This window comes from Tinamus guttatus, unplaced genomic scaffold, assembly GCF_059628265.1.
Source record: "Tinamus guttatus ecotype Peru unplaced genomic scaffold, ASM5962826v1 Tinamus_guttatus_pri_ptg000033l, whole genome shotgun sequence".
In the NCBI taxonomy this organism is placed as follows: Eukaryota; Metazoa; Chordata; class Aves; order Tinamiformes; family Tinamidae; genus Tinamus; species Tinamus guttatus.
In genome coordinates this window covers 1,001,029-1,017,696 of record NW_028288567.1, presented here as the reverse complement: position 1 = coordinate 1,017,696, position 16,668 = coordinate 1,001,029, and the positions used below count along the sequence as shown (strand labels likewise).

Sequence of the window (16,668 nt, the reverse complement as noted above, 5' to 3'; positions counted from 1 at the left end):
CAAGAGACACAAAATGTCATTTCTCCACCGTTTTTCTTGAGAGCAGTTAGTATATTGCTGTAGTAATTCTTCACCATAATATGCTATGTTGATAGCATGTAGCTTTAGTTTCTTTAAGATCAGAGTCAAAAGCCTTGTCTCTCTGTCTCGCGTTCTCTTTTCTTCTTGAGCTTGCTTCTTAAAAAGAAAAGAAAAAAAAAAAAAACCCTCCAATTTTCATCAGACTAACATCAGCCCGAAGATATTTTCATCAGTTCTTGGCAGATGCTGGATGGGCTGGGTACTAATAAATGCCTTTTTCCTGATTGTTTTCCCCATGCTTACGTCCATTTTCCGTGAGTAGTGTATGAAATAATTTTAAGCTTTTAATTGTTTATGATATCTGGCGCTTCGAGACTGTGTGAATGTTTCTGTATCCATGAAAGAGAATTATTAAGCACCAGTGAAAAATGCAGCCATGCTCCTTGCTGTTAATGCCAAGGAAGACCTGCCAAATCTTGCAGTGTTTGCGCGTGCCGTAGAGGTGAAAAGAAGGGAAGCTTGGGGAGCTAATAATAGCAGCAGCTTTGTGGCAAGGAGCCTCATTATTGTAACTCCAGGATGAGAGGCTGGTTCAAAACAAGTGCAATCCGTATTTCTGTCTATTCCTGTGAGTCTTGGATCAGTTCTTACAAATTGAAATTGAAAAGAAATTTGGTTATTTTTGTGTATGACTGATCGTTTCTGCTTTAGATTCAGGCAGATTTTTTTTTTTTTAGCATTTGACAGGACATGGTTTTCAATATATTCATAATTTGTTTTTAATGGAGCATCCCCTGATCTTTAAGATTGTGTCATGCAGTGTTGGCACTGTGGCTGCAGTTTTGGTTGGATAACGCCTGGGCCGGAGTATGGTTGCTGATGTGTCACTGCTGCCCCTGCTGTGGGCTGTGCCCTGCTCGGGATTGTGCGTATCTTTTGGGGAAGGGCATTACGGAGTGTGACTGGCTCCTGCTCTGCAGACACCATCGGCCCATTCACTTGGTGGGTGGCCAATGGCTCAGACATGGTGAAACCCCTCAGCCAGCAGCTCGCTACAGCAGCAGTCAGAGCTAGGGGAGCGCTGAGATCCCCACACACCAAGCAGACCTCTCGGTCGTATCAAAGCGCTTGGCCATTCCCAGTTGTTTCATTCAAACCCGAGCAAGTTGCAAAGCTGCGTCGAAGCGGCCCTGCGCAACACGGATGTCTTTGCTAACGCTGCCTCCCTCCATAGGCACGTGAAGGGGCAGAGTAAAGCTCCTCGTCTGAAGTAGATGAATAGTCATCTCAGATGTTAAAGGTTCAGATTTACCAGCCTTCATTATATTTTCTTCTGATTTTTTTTTGACTGTTGTTTTTTTGTGTCAGCTTCAGTGGGAATGTTTCCTCAGTAGCGAATAAGGCAGCAGCTCCAGATTTGGCCCGTGTAATTATTGACTGTGGGAAAACCTACAAAGTGGGTGCCGTGACTAGGCTGAACTGAGGATCACTCTGGGGATCGCTAGGTTTTCAGGAATGGTCTGGAAGCTGCTCCTGCCGTTCAGTATCCTGGAACACAGTCCTTCAGAAGCACACGGCTGTGCACGGCTTGACTAGTTCTGTGATCACGTGGAAAGTGAAGAGCGCACCGCATCTTTACAGGACTGTAGCCATAAGATTGAGTAATTCACCCTAAAGCCTTAAAGTGTGCTGCTGATTTGCTGTTTTCTATCAAGTGGGAGAACTATAAGGGATTACGCCAAGCACATCAGTGGAAGAGATTAGCTGCTCAAATTCCATATTTTTCAAGGTCTTTGGAAGGGCAGATTTTTGGTCTCTATTCTATTAGATAATTCAATGGATGGAGGAGAGATAGACCAGACTAGGGGAGTACAGCAATTCTGACTTTTTGTTTTTTAATGTCTGTAAAACATCACAGCACCTGCTAAATGGAAGACTAGGAATGCAAATGCATGTTATCTAATTCTCTGTTACAAACTTGCTCATTTCTGTTTCACTTTTGTAGAGGTTGTTTCTAACACACTACATTATAACAACATTATCGTGAAATTATCGTGATCTCCTGGATAAATAGGAGGTTAACAGACAAGGAACAAAATACGGTCCATTTTCTCACTGTTCTGTAAGGCTGTCATTTGATGTACATGTACAGGCAGTCAACATATTCGTAAATGATCTGAAAAGAGGGTGAACAGGAGGCAGAAGAGTTTGCAGGCAGTGCTGTTTTATTTAGAGGAGAGCCAACGGCAAAGAATTTAGTGGCTATTAAATGACTTGGTGATAAAAGAGCTGGTAAATTCAATATACATAGATGTAAAAAGGTGTCCAGGGGGACGGGAAGAGAAATCCATCATCACATCTGGAGTGGTGAACTCAAGGCACGTTCCGCCGCAAAACTGAAGAATAAAGACATTTTCCGCCTTGACAGTGATGTTTCTGAAATGAGGCTGTGCTTGCTACCAGGGCACTCTCCTGCAGGACAACCATTTTCTTTTTGAAGACAAAACACCCAACACACCTTCTTCCAAAAGATGTGAGCTGGTTGTAATAAGATTCCCTTTGGGAATCCCATTCAGGGCAATCTTATTGCCTGTCTTACACTGCACGTCACATTGCAGTTGTTTTTTTCTGGCCTTATCGTAAAGGAATCAATGAAAGCCATGCATTTACTAGCCAGTGAAGGCTGTCCATGCTGAGTTGTTTAAATGGTCCTTGGTGCTGAGCAAAATAAATTCAAGTAACATTGATAAGCACTACACATTAGAAAAACAAATAGATATTTCTTATATTCATATATGTCCACCCAGGTGTTTAAATATTTTGTAGAGAAATTGTGGCCCTAATCTCTAAAAGCTGTGCATTGTTTCTACAAATACAGCTTGAGAACAGTTTCAGGATTAAAAAAAAAGGCAGAATCTTCCCCCAGAATTTGCTAAAGACTGTGGCTCCTTCCCAGCTGGTTAGTACTGAGGAAGGGATGTTGGGTGTAACGTGTCATTCTAGGTGTCCCTGCTTGAGCAGGAAGGTTGAACTAGATGATCTCTAGAGGTCCCTTCCAGCCTCAACCGTTCTGTGATTCCCTTGGACACCTCTAGCACCTTGGACACCAGAAGAGTGTGGCCACAAGTACCTGCTCAGTGGGACATGTGGGTCCATGAGCGCAACAGGACTCATATGTTTCTCCACTTCTTTAACCGTGTTGTCGAATAATAAATGTGTTACTAAGTCATTGTAATGGGGACACTACAGTCAAATCCTCATGAGCTGGTAGCAGTAATCTGTGCCTAAAACAGAGCTGTTTTTCAAGCTTGTTGCAAACCTGGGCTGATGCCCCACTGTACTCATATTTCTGACAGCTTAGAAAGGTTTCCAGTGAAGCTACCTGACCTAGGACCTCTCTAATGAAAATGGGGCTATGAAACTAGATTTGAAGTGTGTGATGTATACACTTCTAGGCCTGGTCTGGGGCATTTTTTCTTGTTATTCCATCTTAGTGCAGTATTTCATCTCATCCACTTCATCCCTATTTCAATTTCCACATATTGCTAAAATGCTCCCACTAGATTTTCTTCTGTGTGCTCCGCTCCTGAAGAAGATGACAATATGGAGAACTACCCAGCTTTGAAAGCAGAGGTGCCCTGTATTTGCACTAGTTGGAGTGTTTTAGGTGCTAGGAGGGGTACAAAATAAGCACCATCCCTTCCTGGACAAAAGTGAATGCTTGGAAAGAGCAATAAAAAAGAAGTGAGATAAAAACTATCTTAGCATCTTTGCCATTATATTTTGGCTTTTAATCACGGTTAAGATCGATATTTGTAGCTCTGCCAAATTCCACATGAAAATTGCCATCTATGCAAGAGGGAAGTTCAGACTTTTTTCCTTTTAACAAATGAAACCCACTTTCTCTTCCCTTCTACTCTTACTGTTTGTGGAGGCAGAGGTACATACGTCGGCATAACAAACATTTTTGAAATGCCTGGGATGATGCTGAAGCTATTGAACCACTTCAAAATTGCTTTTTCCTCAACAATTGTAGGAAAACAGTCCATCTAAAAACAGCTATTCATATGTCTTTATTTATAAGGGCTGGCACTTAATCTTAAAAAAATCTTTAAAAAACATAGCAACAGAAATCTAGAATGCAGTTATATAAAGTCTGTACAATTACTGCTGAGGTTCGCATAGTTATAAAACTTCTGCTTGATATGTAACTATGAAGCTGTTTTGAGAAAATACGGCAATGAGGAGCTTGCCAACAGGAGCTAGCAACAACTTTGACGGATCTTCCTAAGGACAAACTGCTGTCTGGCAGGTATTTATCCAGTGTCGGATGAGTTACTTACTTACAAGGAGCCAATCCAGGATTTGGAGGCAGTGTCCCCTGGCTAACGTGTGTAGATTCAATTTATACTACGGGGGTGCAGCGTGCCATGTAGAGGTATATGTATGTAAGACGTTGAACAGGGCAGGGTACCCAAGGGCTGCATTTTTGCATTTGTTCCGGGGGTTGCTGCTGTGGTGCACTTGCCTTGCAGCTGGTGTAAGGCTTCCTATGGAAAAAGGAAATCAGGGGTCTGCATAGCGTGGTAGCAGTTAGCCATGATGAAGGCCATGTCTCAGGCAGTCACTGCCTCCACTTGTGTTCCTGCTTCTGCTGCCCTCCCATCTCCGGAAGGCAAAGGAGAGGGTTTGCATGGGACACCACACGGCTCCTCCACATCCACACGTGTTCAGCTTGAACAGGGCTCAGCTGGGCAGCAAAACAGAAAGCCACGGGGGTTCCGGGGCCCTGGGCGGTGCTGCTAATCTGTCTCTCGGTGCTCGCCTTGGAAATTGGCTTCAGTTGTACCCAAGCACGGGCCTGGGCTACCTGCTGCACGAGAAGCAGCTACGAGTTGGGCTGGTCTCATCAATGTGCTGCTGCCTGGGCCTTGCTTCGCTGCCGCCTCATGGGCATGTCAGGTAGCCCGCGCGTGGGTGTGACAAGAGCCGCCATCCAGGTGACAGCGCCCAGGCCCTGAACAGGGCTGCTGGCCGCGGCGCCGAGGCGCCGGCTCCGGGCAGCGCTCGGATGAGAGGCGGCCGCCGCGGCCAGCCCGGCCTCCAGCTCCGTGAAGCGCCCGGCGCCCTCCCGGCGGCACCGGGGAGCGCAGCGGGTGTCACTGCCGCGCTCAGGCTCCGTGTGGGTGTCACTGCCGCGCTCAGGCTCCGTGCGGGTGTCACTGCCGCGCTCAGGCTCCGTGTGGGCGGGCAGTCAGGCCAAGGCTGCCCTCGTGCCGGGACGCGCTCACGCGCCCCGCGCGGCCACTGGGCCCTTCCCGGTCACCGCGCCGGTCCTAGCCCGGAGCTCCCTATTGCCTTCCCCTTCCCAGCAAGTGAGCGCTGCTCTTCGGCTTCCAAGGATTACGCTCCTGGGTCCACTTTGTACCAAGCCCATGGCAGGCCGAGTTTCCTAGAAAAACATAATCCTGTCAAAAGTACTCTGTTTTGTTGAATCTTTATCTTATATTTAGCTTCCTAGTTACAGCTTGGAGACAAAATATCCTTCCTGCTAATTTTATTCTTTTATGTCTAGGAAACACTGCCAACTTCTTCTTTCTAAAGAAGACCCAGTGTTAAGATATATTTTTCCCCAATTTACAATGAAAAAAATACCAAGAAGCATTGAAGTCAGGAGAGACACTAATTTTGTGCATGCTAGTGAAGCAGTACTTGTTATGGGTATTTTAATTTAAATTGCTCTGCAATAGAGGGATGAGTTTATTTACACATTTTCTAATCATTGTTTGACTGTGCAAGTTACTTTCTGCATGGGAATATAGGGATTTAGAGTGGATTTTCCCAAAGGCAGCTAATTAGGGAAGCTCTCATTTACAAACCAAATCAACTGGTTCTTCTTTAATGCTGTACTGGAGAGTGAAACTGACTTCAGTCTTCTGACTTGGAAAATATCAGAACGAATATGAGTTCTCTTGGAGTTCTTGAAGGGAATATGTTGCCAGTAAGTCAGGGAAGAAGCCCTTTGCTGCACTGGGGCTGTGTGTGCAGGTGAGGCAGTCGTCAACACTACGAGACCCCTGGGCTGCTCCAACAGATCTCTCAGCATACAGGCTCAGGAAGATCTAATGAGGAGAGGAGACTGAAAATGAACTACCAAAAAGTAACTTTTTCTATGTGCAAAAGAGTCTCATTTTCATAGAAATAAGAATATTAATAGAGATATTAATAAAAGCGTGACATTATTAAGGCTGCTGTAGTGATCAGCCCATTGACTGTGAGAGCCCATTTCCCCCTGGTCTGGGATTCACCTGAGCTTTACCTCATCCCTACACTGTAAACTGCCTCCAGAAGGGAGCCTGGGAGAGAGGGGAGGGCAAAAAGCACTTTGCAAACTCTGCTGTTGGGAGAGTGCAGCGTAATCTCTGTGGGGCAGAGCCCTCAGGGGCCAGGCTGCACCACAAGGCTGGCAGAGGCTGCTCTAAGACATGAGGATGGTTCTCTGCAGTAGTAGAAAACTGTTGCTAAACCCAGGAGAGCAAATGTAAGAAATCACTGAGAACACAAAATCAAAGTAACTCACAGGAATCATTACATTTCCAAAGGCACTGCCTTGGTGACCCTCAGAACTGCAAAGATCCTGAAGATCCCTTTTTTTTTTCCTTTTTTTTTTTTTTTTTTTTTTGATCCTATAAGACAAATGATGCAAATAAACCACATTCCATGCAACATAAGACATTTGAAAGCTGCAATGATGTTACTGTAATGTGTATAACTACTGCCATTGTCAGTTGAATTATTTCAGACAATCCTTTCTCTACAACCTTTGCCTCCTAAGGAGCGTGCGCCTAACCATGGTGTGAAATCTGTTTCCTCTGTAGATTGTATTCCGGAAGATCAGCGATGTGAAACGTGAAGAAGAGGAGAGAATGAAAAGGAAGAACGAAGCACCCCTGATCTTACCCCCAGATCACCCGGTCCGCCGGCTGTTTCAGAGGTTCAGGCAGCAGAAGGAAGCCCGGCTGGCAGCGGAGCGAGGGAGAGACCCGGATGACGTGGACGTGGAGAAGGGCAGCGCGCTGGGCGAGCACTCCGCGGCGCGCGCCGTGGTCAAGGCCAGCGTCGTCACCGTGCGGGAGAGCCCGGCCACGCCGGGGCCCTACCAGCCGGCGTCCACGTCCGCCGCCTCTGACCACGCCAAGCTGCAGGCGCCGAGCTCGGACTACGCAGGGTGCAAAGCGCCGGGGGATTTGCCACGGCGGAAGGGCTGGGCCAAGTTCAGAGATGCCTGTGGCAAAGGTGAGGACTGGAACAAAGTCTCTAAAGCAGAATCCATGGAGACTTTACCAGAGAGAACTAAGGCTTCGGGAGAAGCTACCCTGAAGAAGACAGACTCTTGTGACAGTGGCATTACAAAAAGTGACTTGCGCTTGGATAACGCCGGGGAGACGAGAAGCCCGCAGGACCGCAGTCCCGTCCTCACGGAGGTCAAGCACTCCTTTTACCCCATCCCAGAACAGACTCTTCAGGCTACCATGCTAGAAGTGAAACACGAGCTCAAAGAGGACATCAAGGCTTTAAACACAAAAATGACCAATATAGAAAAACAGCTTGCTGAGATACTTAGGATATTAACCTCAAGAAGAAGCTCTCAGTCACCACAGGAGTTGTTTGAAATATCAAGGCCCCAGTCTCCAGAATCGGAAAAAGACATGTTTGGGGCTAGCTGAGGTGTTTCTTTTTAAAAACAAACAAGCAAACATTCCCCTCCCCCCAACATTTTAAATTTAATCTTTCTTGATGAAAACCAGTGAGGGACCAGTTCACTAAGCATGTTCCCTGTGTCTAAAAAGGTACAGTAACAGGAATTGCAACCTCATGTCAAGATGGCAGCTGACTCTGAAGCCTTTTTGACAGCAAGGGTACAGTTTATAACATTTTTTCTTTTCTCCATCTGTGCATATTCCCCCCCTTGCTCCCCCTGTTCCCTCAGGATGTTGGAATAAGAGCTCTGAACACAGCAGCCAGCCCAGGGAGCGCCAGGCGACCTCGTCTCTGAGGTTTTTGGAGCATGCCTTATGTAGTTAGCTCAGTTTTTGCCTATATGATGAGGACTTGAGGACTTGCCAGGGCACTTGTGTTTTCAGCTTTTTTTTTTTTTTTCTCCCGCTTCTGCTGTCACTGTCTCAATCACCTGTACAGCATGTAAAATGTCACAGTATATTTTCATATAGCTGTAATAGTGGGAGGTGTGTATCACATTTCAGCACACCGTGCGCTACGCGACAACAAAGTTATTTTGGGTAGTCAAAGGAGGGCAAAAAAGGTGGGGAAAATGTAATTTTATTTATAAATTAACATATTGCTAAACTCATTGCATTTAACAATATCCTCATGAATAGTCACATTATTTCAGGTTTGTTAATAAATGGGATCTCCCGGGTTTTCATTTGCTGGGCAAGGATGTTGATTTTCAAACGCTCAGGTTCTCGCTCCGATGTCTGTGTGTGTCTTACCTCTGTCCTTAACTCCAGCAGCTGGAGGACGAAGGTTTGGATGTGCCGAGTCCCTGAGCGAGCCCGCTGCAGCACGTGTTGTGCCACATCTGTGTCATCAGCCAGTTCTGCACTTCTAGGAATATATTGTGGCATTTGTGTCCTGTTTTCACAACAAATCTGCACGATTAATTCTAGTTCAATCATTTTTCAGAAGTTTGTGTTTTCATATTGCTCATAGCAGCCAAAGGCTTTCACAGAACTTTTAATGGTTTTAGGTTCTGGCATTTTCTGTACATCCAAATGTCTTGCTTCTGATCTATTCTAGCTAAAAAGCAAATGGGTAATAGGGTAGAAACACAGTGCTTACTATATGCAAGTGCGATTGTAGCAGGGATACAAAAAGATCTGCTTCGTAAAGAAGGAGATGTTTTCAAAACTTCTATTTTCGTTACTTTTTTTGAGGAAGCGTCAAGCACTTTATCAAAACTAGTATTTATTATTCACTGGGTAGGGCAGCATAAATGGTACTGTGGCTTCTGAGCAAAGCTGTATATTCACAGCAAATTCTCCCCACCGATGGAGTGGAGGGAGGTCCCTGCTGAGCAGCGGGTTAGAGACGAGGCGCCTCATGCAGCACTTTCGAGTGTCCATTCTTAGGGGCACCAGGTCTTTCCACGGAGAGGGAGCAGTTAACTCCCGTCCTTCTTCCATGGTACTAGCTCATTTACAAAAAAAAACACAGGATTTTGAGGCCCTCATGCTAAGAAAGGAGGAGGCAGGGGAAGCGGCCACCGGAGAAGATTTCTGGTGCGAGGCTGAAGGGTCCCAGAGGCCCCGGAGCACCCGGGCCGTGCGGGGCAGCGACACCAGCTCAGGGCTTGAGAGGAGGGTGTCTGTTTGTACCCGGTGTGGGGCAGTTTCCCTGCCTGAAGGATCCTAATCCTTCTGAGGGCAGCGCCACAGGGGCGGCTGGGTCGGGGTCGGCCTCTTTTGCACCCTGCTTCGATATGGAAGTGCCACAGCCTGTGGGTTTTAGATAGTGATTGAAATTTGCCTGAGAAACAGGCTTTTTTCCCACAAGAAAAGTCACTAGGAATTGGACTTGCTATGAAACCCAGGTGCCATTTCTTAAATTTGTTCATCATTTGCTTTTTCCAGTGCAAACTTGTGTCTTTTAAAGTTACGTACCAAAGTCAAACAGTACTGAGAAAAGCTCTTTTTGACCAGTGTAATACTGTCTGTTTGGTGTTTAAATCACTGTAGATGACAACGCTTAACTGTAATAGTTGTGCCATAATTACCAGAAGAAATCCATACACCCATGATTTAAGTTAGAACTCTTAAATGATTTTTCCCTCTAGTCTCCTCAGTCAATAAATTCACTGAGTAATAGAATCATGCCCAAGGACACCACATATCTATTAATATTTAAGGATTTATAATCAATGCCCCAAAATTCCTGCAGGGTTTTAGAAACTGACTTGGAGCCAGTTTTATGATCCAAGCAAATTGATCCTCAGTGTATTTTCCAACACTGGCTCTTCCAGGTAAAATTTTTGAGTGACAGAAAGTCTTGGCTGAGCTCAGCAGGCACTTTCAGAAAGGGTCACCCGTCTACCCGCAGCTGGACAACAGGGAAATTCGGTTATTCCGGGCGGACGAGGAGGAACTCTTGCGATCCCCAGGCAAGTGTCCAGCATGCCAAGTCCTGCAGTGCGGCCGTAGAACCAAATGTGCAGTTGCAGGTTACCTTGCCCCTTCGTGGCGATACGGAGTTTGTGTTTGTCAGCTGTGTTTTTAATATGCCCTCAGGGATATGTTAATGGCTATTTTGACGCTGCTGATGGCGAAATTTGGGAGTCATGGCAAGGTTAACCCTACGAGCCCCCATAATTAGCTACGCTACCACTCACAGTACCGTGAGCCAAGGAGCACAGGTCTGGGGAGCTGCTGCAGAGCTGGGAAGCGCCAGGCTGTACGCACCGGGTGGGTGCAACAGGGGATCCATTTTAAGGCCACTACAAGGCTTTTACAAGAGCCTATAAAGCCATCTGTAATCCATCTGTAGAGCCATCATGGACACCGGAATTATGGTCGAAATTTTGTGTGCCTGAAGATAAAGTCCAAAGCCTCCTGTCACAACCAGAGAAGCTCTGCCCCTTCCAGTGACACCTCAGAGTCTCTGTGGATGCAGCCAACACCATTCAGGCTTGCACAGACATGGAAGTCAGACTGGTTTTATTAAGATTTTATGGCCTGGCAGATACTAAAGCTAGTTGTAGGAGACTGCAGTAACCCCTCTATGTTGCCAGAGAACTTGTGAACCAAGTGTTTTATGTAGGATGAGGTTCAGTCTTTTGATTCCCTGGGCTAGCAGCTGCCTCGGGGGAGCAAGGCCTGGGCTGCCAGGGGGCTGGTCACTGCTCAGGGGTTCAGACGTGAGCGCTCGAGCCCCCCGGCAGGAGGCAGGGACCTCCGGAGAGCCGTGGAGAGCGCCGCTGCGCAAGGCCTGGCCTTCCCCACAGAGAAACAGCCTTAACGCTGGGCGCCTGCGGCCGGCTGGTGTGTGAGCCCCTGCACGCGCTCCTCCTCCTTTGGTTCTGTTTGTCAGCTTTTCCTTTCTCTTTTGTGTCTCTTGGTGTGTTGCTTAAGCCTTTTCACTAACATTACTTTTCAACCTAGAAATGAATGATCTCTGAACATGAAACTCAGCCCCTTTCCAACCAAATTTTAGAAGGTACCATTAAAAAAAAAAAAAAAAAAAGGACAAAAACACCCTCCGTCTTAACAGTGTTCTAGGATGGTTCTTCAGCCATTTAACAACCTGCTGAATAACCTGTACTTATCAAAGAGACAAGAAAAAATGTTCTCCATTTTCACTCTGCACGGAAATTAGATTTGAATCCAAAGCAGACAGATAGTTCTTAGAAATAATTTGGGTTGTGATTTGGTAAAATTGGGTCTTCTAGAAGTTCATTCATGCACTATTAAAAGAATGAAATATTAGAAGATGCACCTGTACCTGGTACAGGATTAAAAAAACAAAGACCACCCCTGACCCTATTGTGTTCAGACACATTTACTTCTGCTTGGTATTACATGTATACTTTTAAAAACACTACTCTTGCTTTAAATCTCATTCACAGCGCTGCCCTGATCCCAGCGAACACCCTGTTTAGCCGCTTCGAAGGTGATGTTCTGCTCTACAGTACTTCACTTTAATGAACCGAATGAGATTTTTGCTGTGAATAACTGGTGATGTTTTTCCAATCACTCTCAATCAGTTTGTGGAACAATTTAATACATGATTTGTCTTTACTGTATAAACAACAGAGTACATGACGACACTTGTGCAGACGTGTGCATGCACACGTATATGTAATATCTCTGTATAGATAAGCCTATTGATTGTGTTTCTGTTAAGTAAGAGCACATCCCTCATTTAATGATTATGGGTCTAGAAGGGAACTTAACTCTTCCCAGCAGGTCCCCACTGAGCGCCCTGGTTGATCACTGGTCGTTGAACTCTTCAGGCCACGACTTTGCTTTGGTTTCTCTGCTGGGCCTCGAGGCTTTGCTGCTGGCCTGGCTAGCACCGTGGCTAAGGGCAGACCTGGCCGCAACGGGTGGGAGCCACGAAAGGGTGGGAAGTGGCCAAGGAACCGGTTCCCACTTCCCGGGGGGAACGTGGGGCACGAGCCGTCGGCGGCTGCTCCCTCAGTATGTCCAAGCCGAGCCGTCGTGCGGCCGTCCTCGTGGCTGCGGTCAGTGGATTCCCTTCTCCCGGCGGCAGCAGCTCTCCGAGGTGCTGAGGAGCTCTGCTGAATTCTTCATTTCCACGTAGTCTCCTGTGGGTGTGATGGCAATAACAAGTCTGCATTTCAGCTGCACTTCTGATTCATAAAGACGAACCTTTCCGAGAGTCCCATGCAGGGAGAGCTCCAGAAATCTGAAGTGAGGTACAGTAATTGCTGCACCCGCGAATCTGATTAAGCTTCGACCACACTGTTGTGGCAAGCATTGATTTGATTAAATAAAAATAAAGCTTTTTGCAATAAGATGTATTCAACATTTAGCCTTAAGACCCTTTCATAAGTGATATAATTCAAACTGTGACTCCATTCTACTTCCTTCTTAATGTTCTGTAGTATATACAGTGTTGCCTAAAGATAAAGCACTTTGATTAGTTTTCTAAATCTAATGGAAATCACTTGTAAGTAATTATGTTTATTTCTCCACTTATTGCCTTCTTATTAGTCTAATAAATTACTCCAACAGCCCTCTCCCCTCGCGAAGCAAAGAGACATGATTATTGTCTGAACACTTCTGTATATCAGGGAGCCGACCCGTCGTATCGCTGAAGTGTTTGTTTCAAAGGTTTTATACAGTTCCACAAAGCTAATGTGAATTTGCCCATGACTGTAATTTATTTCCAGCTGATTGTTGAGTGTTGTGTAAACATATTTGATGTGTAATCCCAGAACATCTCTGTAACTGGATTTAAATACCTAATGTTAACCTACCAGTTTGGGGTTTTCACTAACTGTTCTGAAAGGCTTTTTTTTTTCTTCTTCTTCCCACTGAATTCGTGACCACTAACATAGAAAAAGCATCATTTTAGCTGTAGATGAAAGAAGTTCAATAATCTTGTATCAGGACGAACTGCTATATAAAGAAATATGATGTTTTCTAATGAATGTGTTATATTATCGTACTTACATGCAATCAATATTTGTACATCTGTTGGAAATCTGTCTGCGTTTCAATATTTAGCCACCACTGCATGGACACTTTATTGATATGCAGTTATGCAGTTGCTTTGGTGCTTTTAAGTGTATTTCACTTGTTTTATCCTTTCGGAAAAGCCACCAAATACTCTTGTTCTTTTTCTTTGCATTTGTCACTTTGTTCAACGCAGCATGAATAGAAAAAAAAGAATGAGTAGATACTATTTTTGTGGTCAGCAAAGTTGCTGCCAGTAGATAGACAGTGTATGTATATATTTATATATATATATGCACTGGTTTGGAATGTTCGGTTACAGATGCAGCCACCTACATTAATGATATCCCTATTCAACATTTTTAAACAAGCACAAATAATATTTGTAAAAAAAAGTTTAATTTTATTTATTATAGTAATAAACTATTTTATACATTACGTTTGTTTTGGTGGACTTTGAGTTAAGTATTTGCTTCCAATATCAACAGGGGGATTGTTAGTTACTCTCTGGAACCTCTGGATAGAAATTTTGTTGCCATCCATTTGTGTCTCAAGAGCTGTCAGTAGAGCTGCTGCTATCAGCGGGTTGGTGATCAACTCTTCAGGTTGTTTCCTCACGCTGGAGTCTGCTGCAGGTTGGTAAAATCGGGGTTGCTCTAACTGAATTTCGGTATATTCGGTAACGTCGAAGGTCCCCAGGGCTGCAGGGGGTGCACTGCAGCGCAGCCCCGTGGCTGCTCTCCGAGGGGATGGTCACGAGGGGCCTCTCGACCGGCCGCTGCCTCCCGCGGTGCCGGTGCGCGCCTGTCCTGCGTGTCTTACACTGCGGCCACTAGTGCCACAGCCACTACCGGCTGTTTAAGGCGAGTGTAACAGAGGTCGACAGGGCGTCTGCTGAGGAAGGTCACCCGAGCACAGGCTACACGGAGAAACCTGCCCTGGGCAGGAAGCGCCTCGGCGGTCGCCCATGCCGTGTTGCACCCGACAGGAGCTGGGACACAATTAAGTTTTAGGCTTAGTCAAGCACCCAGGGGCTCTGTGCCCATTTTTCCAGTTACCTCTCCTCAGCACATGGTGAACGTCACCCACGGGCACCCGTGCTGTTGTGGGGCCACCTGCAAGGGCACGTGCCGCAGCACTGGCATCCTCATCTCACCGGGAACAGCAACACGGAGAGAGCTTTCAGCTGGGGGAAACTGCCCTGGGAGCAGCCAAGGAGCACGACGGGGTTCTGCATCCGCACAGCGTGTGGTGTGACCGGATCTCTGGTCAGGGGTCCTGAGGCCCTGGCTGGTGTGAAAATCTCAGCTTTACTTTATCTAACGTTGTGCCGAGTTTCCTGTTTCCATGAAGACATGTGCATTTTTGTGAGGTCTCTGAAGGCTGCTGTTCCCACTTTCCAAACTCTTGGTTGTCTTTGTGCTCAGGCTTTCCCTGCCTTCTTAGCAGCCTCCCTCATGCTGCGAGCTTAAATTAAGGTAAGGGCGGTGAGCAGGCTCTGTGCAGCGCTCCCCGTGCCGTTTTTCTCCCCTTGCAGGCCCACAGGTGATAAATTACTGCACCTTTTGCTCAGGGGCTGAACAGTGGTGGGGCAGGGGCAGCCACAGCAGTGTGAGTGGCCCTGGGCCCTGCGCCCAGCTTCACCAGCTCCTTCCTCGTTGCACCGGCGGGAGGTTTCCTGAGGGGTCTCCACAGTCTGCGTGCTGGTGCTCCCGAGCCCTTGCACAAGTAAATTTAGGTATTGCTGCTTCTGAGGGATATATGCAACATGCTCAGCCCCACCAGCAGAGTTCAGCATGGCGGGGGGACACCCCTCTCAGGAAGGCAAGAGCCTCTCCTGGCCCCAGGGCGCTCGACTGTGTTGGCCAACCGCGACTTCCTGCTGGTGTCTGCCCTGCCCTGGCTTCGAGGGTAGGCAGCTGTTCCTCACTCTGAGTTTTGCCTTGGGTATTGCAGAGAGAAGGAACCAGGTCTCCTCCAGGCAGTGGGAATACGTGGAGTTGAAGAGCGGTGGCTCCACACGCTCCCTCCTCTGTGGGCATCAGGAGTCTTTCACCTGCTCCTGAGAGAGCAGCAAAACTCTTCCCTTCACAGCCACACCAGGACGGCTTTGAGACCTCGGGATATCTTGGCTGATGAGCTGGGTTTTGTGTGAGCCTTCTGCTCCCCTGGGGTAGGGCCCGCCAGAAAGGCTCTGTGTCCCCCTGCACTGTTACAGTGTTCGGTGTTTAATTGCAATGGGTGCGTGAAGAATAGGGGCAAATATATTTTTCACCCAGAAGACTGCATCTTTTTGCTGCTTTCATTCTACTTAAGAGTCTCTGTGATTGTATAGAAAAGTCAGGGAAATAACCTGTCCTATGACTGAACGGCCAAAAGAGAATAAAACAGTGAGAGATCCAAAGAGAGTTACTAGAGGAGCTGAACTCCTAACATGTCCATCAGAAGAAGATAAAACCTCTGCACAACCGTGTCTGCAGAATATGGGCACGTGCAAGACCTTCCGGCTTTCCTCCCCTTTCCTGTTCCCCTCCTCTAGTCAAATTCAAGCTCTCATGTAGCACAGCCAAGTTCAAATTTCAATTCCACCCATGGCACAGCTGTGGGTTTGAAACAAGCTTATTTTGGGGTGGTTCACCTGCAATGGCAAATTCTCAACCTGCTTCACTAGAAGTTCCAGCTGGTGCTGTGCTGGGAGGGAGGCCGTAAGTGTGTGGCCAAAATGAAACCATTTGCTTTGGAGATGACACGCTATTGCTCTCAATTTCTTTCTATTTCTTTACTTTCCAGCTTTGTTCACCTGCACAATTTTCCTTAAAATGAATTAAGGAGACATGTTTATTTTTAAGTGGATGTGGAAGGAAGTAAAACAAATCTTTTCTGCATGAATCTGAGGAAGATGCGATTTGATATGGATATCTGTTTCTCAGGGAGAAAGAAACAGTGCTGGAATATCTATTAGAAATGTGATTTTGTTTGCTTGTTTTTATACACACACACAGGCAGACTAGGGCCTCTGCTACAGCAGCGCTGCCATGCAAGGGGATACAGCATGCAGTGCTAGCCAGGGGATGCTACGTTAAATCTGGGAGCTCTTGTGCTCTCAGTGCTGGTATGAAGAGAGACAAGATTTGGTTCTCCACAAGTAGTGACTTACAAAGGAAAACACAGACGGCTTTCAATCCTGTCCAGCAATCTTATTTTGTGGATTTTGCTTTCACAGTTAAACAATGATACTTCAGAAGAGCTAATGATAATAGGAAGACTCAACTGTTGAGTGAGCTCAGGAAAAGGAGTTAATCTGTGTGTGAAACCCCAGCCAAAAACAAGCAGCTAACATGCAGCCGTGCTGAGCAAGGCTACTGGAAGTGCAGAGATAGAAAACCCAAAAGAGACTAACTGAAAGCTACGCTGGGGAAAAAAGGAAAAG

At 46.4% G+C, this 16,668-nt stretch overlaps 1 protein-coding gene across 1 annotated transcript in view; it reads left to right on the top strand.

The window, feature by feature from the left end:
- The window catches only part of KCNH1 (potassium voltage-gated channel subfamily H member 1), a 171,015-nt gene extending 163,083 nt beyond the window's left edge, over positions 1 to 7,932 (top strand). The window contains exon 11 of the mRNA XM_088531827.1: positions 6,900 to 7,932. Within this exon, the coding sequence (XP_088387953.1) occupies positions 6,900 to 7,748 (849 nt within the window). The 3' untranslated portion in view covers positions 7,749 to 7,932. The remainder of the gene's footprint in view (positions 1 to 6,899) is intronic.
- The last annotated feature ends 8,736 nt before the right edge of the window (positions 7,933 to 16,668 follow it).